Raw genomic sequence first — 15,478 nt, 5'->3', positions numbered from 1 at the left:
ATATTTTAGTGTGGATGTTTGCTTTCTCTTCATATTAAGTTTGGCTGTCCTGAAGGTTGTTGAAAACCTGTCTGATGTGTAAACTCATGTTTCCTGCCCTGTCTGACTTTGTTCTTGTATTGATGCTTTGTTGAGTGATCTCAGCTATAAACTTAGTGAGTACACTGCTACTTATTTCCAGTCAAAAACCAACCGCCCCTATACTTTTGGTGAAACCGAACATACTTTAGCGAAGTAGGAGGTATGGAAACACTATCTTTTGTAAGTTGTCAGATGGTTTGTGGAGGCAAGGGCTCAAGACAAGATAAGCTAAAGATAAACAAATTATTATGCATTTTAATATTTCATGTAGCAACATGCGGGCTGCAGAGCCATGTCACCACCTCGTCTGTTTACAGTTTAATCCTGTTGTGTCTCTCCTTTGTCTCATCCATACAGTGGAAATGGGGTCACCCCCCCGTCTGCAACTTTAAACCAGCTCACCCCTTCGTATAACGCACCTTAACCTCTCCCCTCGCACACACACAGGGTCAATTTCACGCTGCTTTCAAAGCCATAAAGTCGCACTGAGCGAGTCATGCTTTGGGCGCCGGACGACTGAGGAATGTGTACAGCACACACAAAAACACAATCTCAGACACACACAGCCATGCGTGGGCAGAGAGCCGCACACCCTCCGGGGCAAAGCTCGTCTACAGTTTTGTCTTTCAGCAAAGACCCTCTGCCCATCTCTTGTTTTCTCCCTTAATCTTGTTTTTTCTCTCCCTTTCTCTTCCTCTCTGTCAATGTTTTCGCACTCTCTTTTTTTTTTCTCAAACAGTCACAAGCGCTCGCATGCTGTGTTGTTGGTCTGAGTGGAGAAAGGGGGCCTGACCCCGAGAAAAGAGGAGGGGTGGGGAGACTTTTGACGCCAGGAGTCCAGACCGCAGCTAATGGAGAACAGGTGTGGCGGAGAGGAGGAGAGGGAAAGAGAGAGAGATGAGGAAAGAGGAGAGGAGCAGTAAAAGAGGAAGGCAAAACAAGGAGGGATGCTCCGTCCCGTAAGTGTGTGTGACAGTGTTTGAGGCTGACCGTGTGTGTGTGAGTAGCTGTAGAGACTCTGACTGGGAGAAGTGCTGCTGAAGTTTGAGTAGCCCAGTAGTCCCGTCTGTCCTGGAGAGTGACTCAGGCCGTCTTCTGTTTTTATGTCTAAACAATGGAGAGACGTCGTTAAGCGAGCAGAGGATACTTTTGTTTGGCCTCACAAAAATTAAACAACATTCAGAGTTACAATTATTCATACAAAGGAGAAATAAGTCAATGATCTAGATGTGGTTTTAAATGATGTCAACTACAGTAAATCTGTATGGAGATTAAAATAATGACTAACACCACTGCAGACAGCTTTATTTTTGTATAATATTAGAACAAGTTACGTCTTTCCCAGTTAATTAGATGAAGCTACAAGGCCTGTAACACACGCTAGTTTCTCTGACCTTTCTGAACTCTGGTTACCAGGTTTATGGTGAAAAATGGTGCAGTTTGGACCTGAGCCTGAACGTAACACCACAGCATGTCAACTTCACAAAACACAACAGTATAATAGTCAACCAAAATGGTGGCAGAGCATAAGGAGAAAATCTCTCTACAGAAATTTGCTAAAAACTGCAACATAAATGCTCATCAAGTTTCAGAATGTAACTGCAGCTGGGATTACCCAATCAGGGAATAGACATACGTGGAATGTGACTTAAATACACTTCTACTGCACGCATGTTAAAGGAAACCTGTATCCTTCAAAATAAAAGCAACTTTTTGCCATAACTTATTTTTTCCAAGCACACATCCGCGACCCACTAAAAACAGCTCTGCATCCCACCACCCAGCTTGTGTACATTACAAAATGTCTGTCATGTGTTTTGGTTAGGGATGGGTCGTGCATTTTGAATGTTCGAATAGTCATTAATTTATAAAAAAAAAATAAAGTTCATGCGACTATTATCTCATCTTAAAAAATATTTTTCATTGTTTGCCGGCGCCTGCTTTTAATGCGGTACTTCCGCCAGGCGGTGGCTGTAGCGCATCTGAAAGCTGTTTGCTAACCGCCATTAAGTAACAAAAGAAGAAGAAGAAAGCATTACTGCCAGGTGCAGGTAAAGCAGGTGTGGCGCTGTGAGATTCGGAACCGGAGAAAAATTCATAAACTTCTGCAGCCGTCAAAAGGTTCTGTGTGGAACTGCAAACTTTGAAAGGTAAAACTAGCCAATCATAAATCTACAGCAACTATACACAGTGCGTGTATGATGTAGGGAAGATGCACAGCTTATGATACCCGTGTTTTAAAGTTTTTTTCTGCACACACTGACCGAAAATAAAACTGACAGAAAAAGTAAACGTCTCTCTCTCTGTCCTCATGTCAGTGTGTTTTTTACGTGCAAGGGCGATCTTCGTTCAATTGTCGAATAGTTCTCCGTGAACATCGAGGAGTATTTTTGCTTGAAATGCCCATCCCTACTTTTGATCCCCCTAATTTCTCCATCTGTTGTTGCAGGCTGTCATTGTGTTGCTATGTGACTGCATTGGTTTCCAGTTGAATGTTGTTTGTGTTCAATTTGCTTTATTATTGTTGCTTTCATATTAAAAAAAATACACCATCCTGAAATACTTATATGCAAATAATCTGAGATTTTGTGTAACTGTACGCTGTGCAAACACATAAAACATGCTCCACTGCTGTATGATTATGAAAACAATGCATGAGTCTGTACATGTTTGCTAACACTTACTGTACGATGGCATGCTGTAGCCCTGCGTGTGGTGAGTGTAAGGCGTGTAAGGCCCTGCTGGTTGGAGACTGGGGCTGTACTGAGTCTGTCCGTACGCAGCCATGACGCTTCTCCCCCGTCAGCTGATCTAAATCAAGGAAGAAATAATGAGGAAACTTTTGGTGACAACTTCTCCTTCTCTGTATCGGTCACAACAGAAAATCCATGTTTACATGTTACTTTTAAGAGTGAGCATGAGGAAGAACATACTTGGCTGTCAGAAAAATGCAAATATGTCTCGTACTTTTGCAAACAAAATTAATTAAATTATTAAATAAAGAGCACTGTGTCGTGATGCTTACACTGGAAAAACCAGGAGAGATGGTTTGCATTTTTTGCAACTTAAAACATGACGGAATAAGGAAGAGAAAATGTTAGTTTCGCTTAAAGCCCCCCTCCAGGGAAAATCCAGTGTTTGACCTTGTAAACATCTCCATGTGTTGTTCTTCATGTGCTAACAGACATATCAGGGACAACATCAGCAGTCATCTCCACGGCTGGGCCTGTCTGCTTTTAAACTGCAGTGTACCAAGGACAGGCTGAACAACACGTTTTCAGATTGGCAGGTTTGAGACGTCACAAACATAAGGAGCCAATCCCGTTAATGGACGGGGTGAAACTACGCATATCTTTATGTGTAACCTAAACTCAAAACTAAACTTCATAGAAGCAGAATCCTGTTGTGTTGAACTGCATTCGATTGTATAGGTGTAGCCGCTGAGTGTAAATACTGCTAAATGTTATCTTTTCACCCTTCAATATAACAAACACAAAGATAATGATATTGCAATGTAAAACATAGAAGTCCACTTTATTTTTTTAGTGAAAAATGTCATTAAAAAAAAAAAACTTACCTGCAGTAGGTACGAAGGGTGTGAAATAGATAATAAGCCCTGTGAACGCAAGAAAAAGAAAGACAACAGTGACACCAGTTAGGAGATGAATGAGATTTAAAGGAGATAAAACTGAAATCAAATCAAACAGCTTAGTATATTTTGACATATTAGCAACATGAATGCTATTTTTGTATAATGCTAACAGTGCTACTAATATTAAAACAACTGAATAACCATCTTCAAATTTAGCAGCAGTAAGTGTATCATTGGTTTCCCTCACAAAAGACAAAAACAAACAACCAATAAAAACTAATGAACGATCTCCCTCTCTAAAATAAGTGTGTACATCTCTGGCGACCAGTTTCATCGTAATGCAAGTTTATTTTAGAGGTCCATGACCTCTAACCTGTGCTGACTTCACAGGCCTCTGCAGCACTCCGCTCCTTCCTTTGTAGTTTTGCTCTCTCACCTGCCTCTGAAGAGAGAGCTTTATCCTCTTTATGCCGTCACACTGCTGTTAGTCAGGTTCCTCTCCAGCTGTCAACTCTCCTGTGGAAACAATAGCAAACACACACCATCAGGACACAGGTATGCAGGTGACTGACACATGGCGACGTGCCTCGGGGCCTTGTTGCAGCAGGATGATAAGAGTTCAATAGGTGGAGGGGTTTAGGGAAGACAGTAAGAAAGACAAAGGTGGTTTTGGTGTGAAGACTGTCGCCTTAGAGACTCTGACAGCCAAATGACAGCCAAAGTTCTTTTGTTATAAAATGCTCTTTCATAGGAAACTGCTGATTCACTCTGCTGTTTGGCACCAGTGCTATGCATATTTTGTGCAGAAATAAACCAGGAAAGAAAGAGCAGAACAAAGTTGGCAGTGTTTCATAATCAAAAGAGGAGTGTTTGCAATTGTCGGTTCAGCAGAATTTCTCATGTATGCTGGATGCAATGATGAGACGACAGAGCTGTTTAAGACAGGAGAGAATGCAACAAGATGACAGGATGAAGCAGGAAAGGTTCTTCAATGAAATGTTTTACTCTCTTACTGTGCTTCACAGGTTATATTAGGTCATTGAAGGCAACGCAGGCCTGCTTTATGTTGTTAAGGGATTTAAAATCTTTTGCAGAAATGTAATTAATCAACCCAGAACAGACCGTTTGGTCATTTTATTTATTAATATCTGTTCATTTGAATTTTCAGATAACTAACGTATAATTACATTTATCAGATTTTTTAGACGCTTTTCGATTGTTATATAAGAAAACATTGGCTGTGATAAAAGTTTTTATCTACTGACATGATGGAAGGATAAAAGAGGGAGAGAGAGCAAAGGGTGAAAAGACGGGAGGGAAGGGGAGGTCTCCCCTCAGCGAGCCAGAGGTCAGAAGGTCAATGCCACATGAATTTGTCTAAGCAGGAAGCTGATGGAGGTCGGTCTGTCTGACAGCAGCTCAAAAAGCAAACTCAAGGCAAGTCATCTCCCAAGTAGGACCAAACTTCTGCTTACTTTTGGACTCTTGGCCTCTTACATCACATCATCTTTTACAGCGTGCAACAATATTTAAGAGAATAGTTTTGGGAAGGCCTTCTCCTGTTTGAACTCAACATTAGTAGACAAAACTAATATACGCTGTTTTTCCTGAGTTTCTTTTAGAGACGTACAACATTATCGGCACGTCATCGATATCTGCAGATTATGGCTTTATCAAAGCCGATATTACAACACTTGCTACCACACTACGAGTGTGTGCGTGCACTGCCTGCACCACGCCTCTTTCGTTAGCTTGAAGAAGGGTGCAAGACGTCTGCAGTCATAGTTTCCGAAACGGACAGCCAGGCTGTGCTCAGCATCGGTCTTTCAACACTACTACTTGAATCGCCCATCTCAAGAGTCTGCCAGTCGGCCGCTACAATAAGAGTAGGCATGATATCGATTCCACTACGGGGGAGACTTGATGTTCTCTGCAATTAGGTGGAAAAAAACATGTGCCTAATATGTTGGTATCAAAATCAGCAAATAGAGTTGGAAAAAAAATCGGCATATCGGATATCAGCAAAAAAATCGTGTTTGTTTCTAAAAGTCTGAACAAAAGTCAAAACACAACGGGCTGAGCTGTCTCTCTCTCTTTTCCTCTGCCTCTGCTTCTGTCTCTCTTCTATTCCCGTCTCTCCCTTTGCCTCTGGGCCATTCCAATCTGGCAAAGCTGCAGCTAACTGCCCGACCCCTGACCTCGCTGACAACACACCGACAGAGACAGATGACAGTCATGAATTATGGGGGCAGCGGGGTTTAACGGCAGCACAGAGATGAAGGTGAGGGGAAAAAAGTAAAAGCTGTCTGAGAGAAAGAGACTAAAGTGACACAAATCTGCTGATGGACAGAAGCTTCAACAAACCTCAGCTGACTTACAGTTTCATTTGTGTTCCTCTCATGTTTTTAACAACAGCGCTCTGACAGAGAAAACGGATCTCATGTTGCTGATGGAGACGCCCTCCCGGCTTTAAAAACTCCCATGACAGCGCTCAGTGTTTTCTGAGTAAATAAATGTAGTTCTCACATTAAGCAGCCACAAAGGCTCTGCAGCCAAACATCCACCTGTGTTATTGACTGTAAAATAAACTTCAATAAAACAGACTGTGAATGTGACACTGAGGAGGTGGTTTACTGTTTGTCATGTCGCTAATCGCACGTTCCAAGTGAAGATTACTTAAGCCTTAAATATTGCAATTTTTCTCTTTTTTATTAGCTGGAACTCAATTTGAAATCTGGACTATTAATCGAAACCACATGTTCGTGTGTGTGATTTGTTTTCCTCTTCAGAAATGACCCTTGTAGCCATCAGAGGCCCTGATCTGACCTTTATCACAGGCAGACTGTGAAGCTCCAGAGAGTAACGCCAATACCGCAGCACAGAGGAAAAATAAGGAACGTGATGTTGTTCTTTGCATTTCCAGGGATCAAAAGTGAAAGCAACGCCTGTTCAGAGTCCTCTTGACTTCAGCTGCATCCCTGCAACAGTCCCTAAAGCACACACATGCACGTACACACAAACACAAAAAGCGTGCGTGATAGCAAAGGCACTTCCTGGTTCAGGGTGAGGCCTGGGAGGAGGGCGCACAAGGCCATGGGAACTGCAGGACACCGGAGGGAAGATGAGCGGGGCTCAGCAGAGATGTGGAGAGCCGAGGCCTGAAACTAAAGCTAAAACAAACCCAGCAGGGCCACAGGGGGCCACGGGGCCACAAGGCCAGTCCCACCAGCTTCACCTGGGTCTCAGGGTTCTGCTAGACCACTGCTTCTTTCACGGATATCAAGTTCTAGCCTTTGTGCTGATGGATTACATCACAGGATGGAGTATTGTGCTTTAAGTTGACCTGTTATTTGATACAGTTAAAGGAATATACCAAGTTTATGCTGATTTACCTGTTGTTCAACTAAACTGTTGAGTGAGGGAAAGATGAACGCTATCAAAAGGATTCAGATGTGCCAACTAGCAAATATTTTAGGCATCACGCCTTCCTGTTGTTTGTGCATTGTGTCATCCAATCACATGGGAGGGCAAAAGTTTGAAAGTTGCTCCCAATGGAAATATACCAGAAGGGTTGAGAAGCAAGTTGTCTTCAGAGGGCTGGGACACAATTGTTGTTTAAATGGGAATCTGATACGATACGATACTATATGATACGATACGACACAGTACGATACAATAAGATGTGCTAAGATACATGGGTACGGTACGATACGATACAATAAGGTACGATATACGATATGATACGGTACAATACGGTATGATACGTGCACACAAATCCTGCTTACATTTTTATCTCTACTAACCTGGCTGAACTAAAATGTCACATCATCAGTTTAAAAAAAAATTCACACACGGCCCACCCTCACAATTCTGTAGATAAAAAAAGGGAGGGCATTTCAGATGTTCTTTGGCAATCTCACTGAAAACCTCCTTGAACAATTAAGCATCATGAATGTTCATTTTCAACTGAACTGCAATGAGAAGACACTAAAGCTCAGGCTACTAAGCACAGAAAAATCAAATCAGATGTAGCTAAGACATGCTGTTATATTTTCTACATTAATAAATATGATACGAAACATGATATGAAAAACACAACACAGTTGTACGAAATGTGTCCAAGTAAAAATCCTGAGATGAAAGACGTGTTTTGCATCCGTGCGTCATCGAGCTCAGTCAGAGCTGGATTGTAGCAAATGTCGGATCTGAGCAGAAAATAAAAATCACTAACAACTTGTCACATGAAAGATTTCCTGCTTTAAATAATGTTAACAGAGTTTTGGATCTGCAACTGAGTGACTCATCACTTTTCAACAACGTTCAATGACCGTGTAATTAGATATCAGGGACTGGTGGTTTGTCCGGGTTCGCTGAACTTATTGTCAGGGGTGAGTGCCATTCATCTTATTTACATTATCAAAAAATGATTTGAATATTATCTCAAATGTCTTGTGTATTTTTCTGTCTGGACGGGCGTGTTTGCAGTGTCAATATGAGTGCTGTGTCATCATAGCATGTGTGAGAGTCCGGTCACACACTGCTGTGACCCCCTGACAGTTTGACCTTTTATTGAAACATTGTGCTTCTCAATCAGCTGCCTGTCGAGGTGACTCACTGGTCTGTACTCGGGCCATATGGGACCCCACCTGGGGCCATCAATTTGGTCCTTCTGCAAAAGTGCCCGAGGCATATTTGGGGGTTGATTCACTGCTGCGCTCAAACCTTCTCTCTCAGTGATAAAAGACGCAGAACAAGGGCCCAGTATTTGGATTTGTGTGACACTATCAGGGAAACATCGGTGCCATCTGCCAGCTACTGCTGTCTTTAACCGCCTTTGGCACACAGCAACACGGCTGTGACTGCAGTAAAAAAGCCAAAGTAAAGGGCCGCTTTTATCTCTTATAAGTTTTTAGAATCATGTTTCATCTGTGTTCAGAAGGACATAAAGAAAGCCAACTGTTGCATGAGGACAGTTTCTTTTAAATACCCTGATAATATAAACCCTGCAGAGTACCAGCCCTGTCAGAGGGTGCAAAGTCTCTCTCGATACGCCTGATTGTCCTTAAATAAAGTGTACAAAGACTGCAGAGATGCTTGCTAATCAAAGTTCAATTCACAAAACACATTATAAACAAATAGATGCTGAACATAAACACAGCCCCTGGCTGTTTGGACTCTTTGAACTCCATGCACAGAGCTCAGGCTAGGATGATCGTTTTGCTTTATTTAATCTGCAATATATTTTCTTAATGAATCACCTGATTGGTGTATAAGATGTTTAAATATGTCCACTGAAATTTCACAAGGCTCAAGATAAGTCTTTAAGTTGCTTGTTTTGTCCGCTCAACAGTCCAAACACCAAATAACATTTATTTTTCTTTTAAATTAGATTAATAAAAGAAGCAAACAGAGACGCTGGAAACCAGGACGTGTTTGACTTCTGTTTGGAAAACGAATTAATTGACACATTAACAAAATAATTCTTTAGAACTTTAAATATATTACTGACAGCGGTGTAAGGCAATGTAGTGTTACAGAGAGAAAGGGTTGAAAAGCAAGTTGTCTTACGAGGGCTGGGATGCGATCATGTGACCCATGTTTAAATAGGAATCTGATACGATACGATTCATACGGTACAATACGGAACGATACGATGCATGCACACAAATCCTGCTCACATTTAAAAAATCAAAGTTTTCTTTGGCAAATTGAAATCAGAACCTCAGCTGTGCAGAGACAGAAGCTCAAACGTGCCGGAGGTCTTCTAACAGAGTCACAGGACTCATCATCTCAACCCATCGCGGCCTCAGCAGCCAGAGGATTAATTACACATCCCAAGTGTGTTCTGTCCACATTATTTAGCATCATAAAAGATCACAGGACCAAAGTGTGTTATTTCCACTGGCATTAGCTGTATTCTAATTAAGGCCCCTTTTGTGCTAATCTGTTTATACCTGATACACCACAGCTCAGTGATGTTGCCCTGCCAAAGTCAATTAACAGATTATTTCTGTTTGCACACAGACGAAGCCTCAGTCAGCACAAAAAAACTGAGCTACTGTGGGTTTATTTTGATGCTGGGAAACTCTAATCTCACGTGTTTCTGTCGACTCCACACACTCCTGTGTGACATCTGCTGAGACAGTAAAAAGCAGAAAGACAGGAGTAAGATGTTTCCACGTTTTAGTCGCCTATCAGAGTGAACCATCTCTATGAGGTTTCACACAAACGTCTACAGCTATAATGTTTACACCATCAACTGCAAATTAGGAAACTTGGGCAACCTGTTTACGCACCAGAGTCAATGCAACTTTTACACACAAAACACACACACCTGGCTTATACTCGTGTAAATGAAAAAGACACCTTGTTACCTTCTATGAATAAGTAATAATAATGGAAATTGAAGTTCGGTCACATGATAACAGATGCAGAACTGCTTTAAAAGAAACAGTCGTGATTCTACAAGGGGCTCTGATTCATCTCTGGCAGCGGGGAACCTGTTGCCGACTCCGTCTCCACTCTGTAACTTTACCTCCCGGTCTTGGTGGCCTTTCCTTTCCACTTGACTAACTCTCTGCAACAAGGCTGCTTTAATGCCAGAAGCTCCCCCCTCGGGCCCCCCTGTAATCAAAACCTCTTTATACAACAATGCCAGTGTCTTTATTTTCCTCCTTGCTCCGTCTTAATTCTTTCGCTCCTCCTGCCCACATCCCGGCCCTCACACTCTTAGTATATATCTAATAATCTCCCCCTGTAATATCGCCAATACCTAAAAGGACCACCTACTCCAAGGCCCAGACTCTCACTCCCCCAGAACCAGTGCCCCGGGACGAGGGTCAGAGCGGGGGACAGCTGGCAGACCTCCCTGCAGTCTGGAGGAGCGGCTGTGGGGTTGCAGGGCCGCGCTGACCCCAGTCAGATGGTGGTCTGGCTCCCAGGTAAAAAAAAACAAAACATCTGGTCCAGTGATGGGGAGGGTGGTCGCACACGCGCTCGCACACTCAGAACTGACACACGCCTGACTGCATGAGTGCCCCTGCCTTCTCTAATGAACACACACACATGCACACACACACTCGGAGACTGGCCGCTTTATAAGTCATTAGGACGAAAAGGTTTGCCCTCGATCAGTCTCCTCAGCAGATACAGAGAGCGGCCGCCCTAGTTGCTAACAGCTGGCCAGACAGAGCGCGCTAGTAGCTGAAACTCACCGGCGTTACAGACGGGCCGAGGTCCAATTACTTCTTTACTGTTAGATTTACTGTGCGAGTGTGTGTCTGCGAGCGAGAGAGAGAAAAGGAGGAAAGCGGGTGATTTATGCCTTAATGGAGACATAAGAATGCAGGAAAAATGAGATAAGAAGGATAACTACAGGGAAAAAACTACATTCAGAAAGATTCAATGAAGAAAAGTTGTGCTGAAGAAAATCTGACATTTAAAAAAATAGTCCCAGAGCTGCAGAGAATTATTAAACTCTCGTTTCTGTGGAAAGTACCCAAACCGTCATTATAAAGCAGGAAAAAGTGAAATATGGCCACTGCAGGCTGCGCTGTGTGTGGCTTCACCGCTCTCAAGATGAGATAAGGAGAGGGCAGATAGACGGAGAGACGGACAGCTGTTGTCTGCTGACAGCACAGGGTCGAACACACACACACACACACACACACACACACACATCCACAGGGCCTCCCTGGGTGCTCTCTGGGGCTTTAGGGAATTAAAAAGGGGAGGGAAGGGTGGGAGAGGAGAAGACATTTGGGGGGAAGTGAGACAACTTTCAAGCCTCAAACTCTCCAAGAGCCAACAGATCAACCTACAGCGTCACGGGCAACATACCTGCAGATTCACACACACAAGGTGTTACAACAAAGAAGACGCACTACTTATCAATGGATTCTCACACAAACACGCACACACATTTACACATTTATTCTTAAACTGTAGACAAATTACTCAATACTCAGTGAACAAAGTCGGCTGATTTGAGAGAATGGAAAGCAACTTTGTTCTTTGAACCAACTCCATTTTATCGTCTTTGTTTTCAGCAGCGTCTCCTTCTGTTGTTGCTTTAATGCTTTTTGAAAAAGAGCGTATATTTTGCAGCGTATATTTTGGAGCGTATAGTTTGGAGCGTTTGATGCAGTCAGACTTGTTTAATGCAGACAGCTGCACATATCAGGCTACATTCATGTCTACTTCCTCTGAAGCTGTATAAAGTTCAGAGGTAGTTTCCATGAGCTGAAACCTAAAACTCTTCACTGTATTAACCTATAGTCTGAAAACAATACATTTCCCTTATACTTACTGTACGCTACCTTTTTTGCAGCACAATGCTTTATTATTACTGATTTACCTTTTTATACTTTAACGTTGCCCCTGATAACATTCATGGACGCAGTTTGTCACAAAAAACTAGAGAAACAGAAATAACAGAAGTGGGCCGTGACAGCAGACACACTGTGGTGGGAAAATACTACAAAAGTAATAATAAAAAAGTAGACATTATTTCTTTATTTATTGTACTTTAACTTAATTTAAGCAGGAAGTACCTTGCAATTGAGATTTAAATCTCTTTTATCAAGTTTTTAACACATTTAGCGATTGATTGACTATTTCGGCGTCTATTTCTCAGTATTTAATCCTACAGTATTTTATCAAAGCAGCACAAAATAATATATATTGATAATATATGTTCGTGTCTTTAATAAACACACAAACACAGTGTGTATGGACGAATGCAATAGTGTCGTAGAGCACAAAAAGCAGCTTGTAACTGAGTAAGGCTCAGCTGGTTCTCCGTGCCAAATATTGAACAATCTCACTTCAGGTTTTTAAATGAAATTGTGGTAAAACATTCAAGATTAAGAGGACTTAATAGATTTTTGTACTTTATAGCCCAGAGGTCAAGTGAGCAAGACTGTTTGACTCCCAGGGAGAAAGAGAGAGAGAGAGAGTGAGGGAGAGAGAGGTGCACAGAAGCTACAGAACATCAGGAACGCTGCGGCTGTGAAATATAATGAAATTGGTGCAGATAAAGTCAGGAAGAGCAGAGCTTCCTAAGAAAATATTTATCATTCCACAAACGTTTGGCTTCAGAAGGGCTTCGGAATTAATTTGTGTTTTCTTAAGAGGGGGTGCCTTGCGCTACAGGATGGGGAATTCTCCACGGCCCGGGACTTTTTTGGGGGCTGCAGCTTATTCACAATTTATTAGAGGCGGTAATAAGAACCATGAAGGCTGAGGGCTGCGGAGAGAGAGAGAGAGAGAGAGAGGAAGAGAGACTGAGAGAGTCCCGGGTCGGCCGTGCAGAGTCCAGGGAGTCCAGAAATGAGGCCTAATGTTATTAAGAGACGAACCGCAGTGTTAAATCAAACACGCCCCAAAAACATACCTTCAGTATGTGGTCTGAGACACCTCCAACCCCCCTGCAGCAAGACCCCAGGATGCTATTTGTGGAGGTTGAAATACAGGTATATAAAAGGAGATTTACAGCCCGTCACAGACTCAAATCTGATACAGCCACCATCTAAAATAAAATAAGACTTTCCCAATTTGGCCGGCCAGCACGCCTGCAGGTAAAATTTAGGTATAAAGACATAAACGTGTCCACTTTATTTTATAAGATTCAGAAATGAGTGACATTTTTAAGAACTGTCATACAGTCACAATAGTTAAAATGAGTTTTCCTGCAACAACAATGATAGAAATACAAATTTAATGGTTCAAATACACCAAATGTAAATATTAAATTCAGCTCATATTGTTATCGATAATTCATAATTTATCAAGACGTTTTAAATATCAACTAAAAGATATCTGAGAATAAAAAGAAAATATGATGTTGGGTTTCTCTGCGTTGACTCTATTTATTTACATTTATTCCACAACCCAAAGGGCCCCATTAGTTCTTGCACCTCCATGTGTGCAGCTGATAGAAATAGTTCGAAGGGGATTTAAACGGTTGGCAAAAGAACACAGTGTGTGAGCCTCTCGTCTGGAGCCATGAAGGGGTCCTTGAAAAATATGAATGCCAGCCTTTGAAAAATGCTTAGCGAGGCTCCCCCTAATTTAGTTAATGAGGGTCCCTGCATGGCTGCAGAGGGGTGTCAGTGATTTGGGTGCAATCTTCTGTACTTAAGTTTGGCGAGAAGCGACTCAAGCAGCACCAAGAAAAACAAAGGAGCTCAATCTGAGAGAAGGTGCCTCACACACTTTTCCCCCCACAGATTTTTTAAGGGCTTCAGGAGACACAAAAAATTCATTTGTTGGTCTCACTTTGAATTAAAATAAATTAGAAAAAATATGCAGTGAAAACAAAATAACACTCTTTGCCTTTGAGATCATTTTCCTTCAAGTATCAATTAACATTGAAATACATTTATATCTGCTAGTTGTTGTTTTCTGAATTACTCAGGCACATTATGTGAAAATAAACCTTTTTGAATATTGTCTATCTTTATATTATATTACAGATGTGCCCAGTGGATGCAGCTCTGTTGGTTGTTCCTAAATCTCATCTGGTAACAAAAGGTGACAGGGCTTTCGCAGTCAGAGCCCCCAGCCTGTGCAACTCTCTGCCAATCACATTAAGACAGGCCACATCTGTTCTTTTAAATCCTCTCTTAAAACTTTCTTTTACAGGAAGGCTTTCGTGAATTCTTAATTCATCTTTAACTGTCTTGTAATCTAATGTATTTTTATCTGTTTTTCCCCCTGTTGTTTTTATCTGCATTCCTTCAATCTCTCTGTCAAGCACTTTGTAACTTTATTAAGAAAAGTGATATATAAATAAAGTTTATTATCATTATTATCATTATTATTATTATTATTATATTAGCCTAACTGTAGACTTATAAATAAATACATTTACAATATACAAATACATTCAAATTTGGCAATAAAATAGTCTTGTGTTTATGTAATAGTAAATGTATCATGTTTTTTCTCGCGAGACAATTTCAAAAACTATACCGGAGTGTCACGGGGGGGTTTTAATATTTTTTTTTACCAAAATCATAATTTAATGTGATTTATTTATTGAATTTATCTGAATTAAACACCTCCTGAGCTGACATACACTTAACAGAGTAAGCTAGACAGACAGGTAAACTCCAAACGCAATTTTATTTAACGCGATTGTTTGACCAAAATTAAACCCCACAAATTTACAAGTCATGGTCAGAAAGAGTACAGAAAAAGGAGCTGTAGAATTTCGCACTTACCATTTTTTAGAAGGGAGAACTTGGAGGAAAAAATCCGATCATCAGTCAGAGCAGTTGTCTCTCCATGCCGAGGAGACTCCGCAGACTTTTCACAAGTGTCCCAGTTGGTTAAATCAGTTGGAGAGAGAACGTTCGAGAAGAAGTGGTAGAAGAAGAGGCACGAGCTCTGTGTCGCAAGGCTCCAGGTGCAGATAGCTGACAGCTTTCCTCAGACACTCACTCCTCTTCCTCTGCAGCTTCAGGAGCGTGTTTGCTTTCCGGCGGTGGGGAAGTGATGTTAAGTAAACGAGCGAAGATTTCTGGTTCCTCCTCCTCCTCCTCCTGAGAGGTGCGCGCGCTGCTCACAGCCGGAACGTGTGTGTGTGTGTGTGTGTGTGTCTCTCTCTTATCTCAACCCCTCCTCTCCATTGAGTCCCTCTGTAGAACTGCTTCACTTCTCGGCTTCTTCTTCTTCTCTATCTGCAGTTTAAATCTTTGTTTGTTGAAGGGCTCCTCTCCTCGTCTGTTTACACAACGACCCTCACACTATTCAGCTCGCGCCTCTGAAGCAGCAGACCCTCTGTATGCACTACAGATAGAG

The 15,478-nt window shown here is 41.9% G+C and overlaps 1 protein-coding gene across 1 annotated transcript in view; it reads right to left on the bottom strand.

The window, feature by feature from the left end:
* eya2 (EYA transcriptional coactivator and phosphatase 2) overlaps positions 1-15,121 on the bottom strand; it is a 32,499-nt gene extending 17,378 nt beyond the window's left edge. Inside the window, exons 1-5 of the mRNA XM_069677737.1 lie at positions 14,899-15,121; positions 4,110-4,189; positions 3,659-3,697; positions 2,766-2,892; positions 1,072-1,188 (exon numbers count right to left, since the gene is read on the bottom strand). Of these exons, the coding sequence (XP_069533838.1) occupies positions 1,072-1,188; positions 2,766-2,868 (220 nt within the window). The 5' untranslated portion in view covers positions 2,869-2,892; positions 3,659-3,697; positions 4,110-4,189; positions 14,899-15,121. The remainder of the gene's footprint in view (positions 1-1,071; positions 1,189-2,765; positions 2,893-3,658; positions 3,698-4,109; positions 4,190-14,898) is intronic.
* Between the last annotated feature and the right edge of the window lie 357 nt (positions 15,122-15,478).

This window comes from Semicossyphus pulcher, unplaced genomic scaffold (genome assembly GCF_022749685.1).
Source record: "Semicossyphus pulcher isolate SPU_LCO1_2020_fin unplaced genomic scaffold, fSemPul1.0.p SCAF_3, whole genome shotgun sequence".
Lineage (NCBI taxonomy): Eukaryota > Metazoa > Chordata > Actinopteri > Labriformes > Labridae > Semicossyphus > Semicossyphus pulcher.
This window is presented reverse-complemented; position numbering and strand designations above follow the sequence as displayed.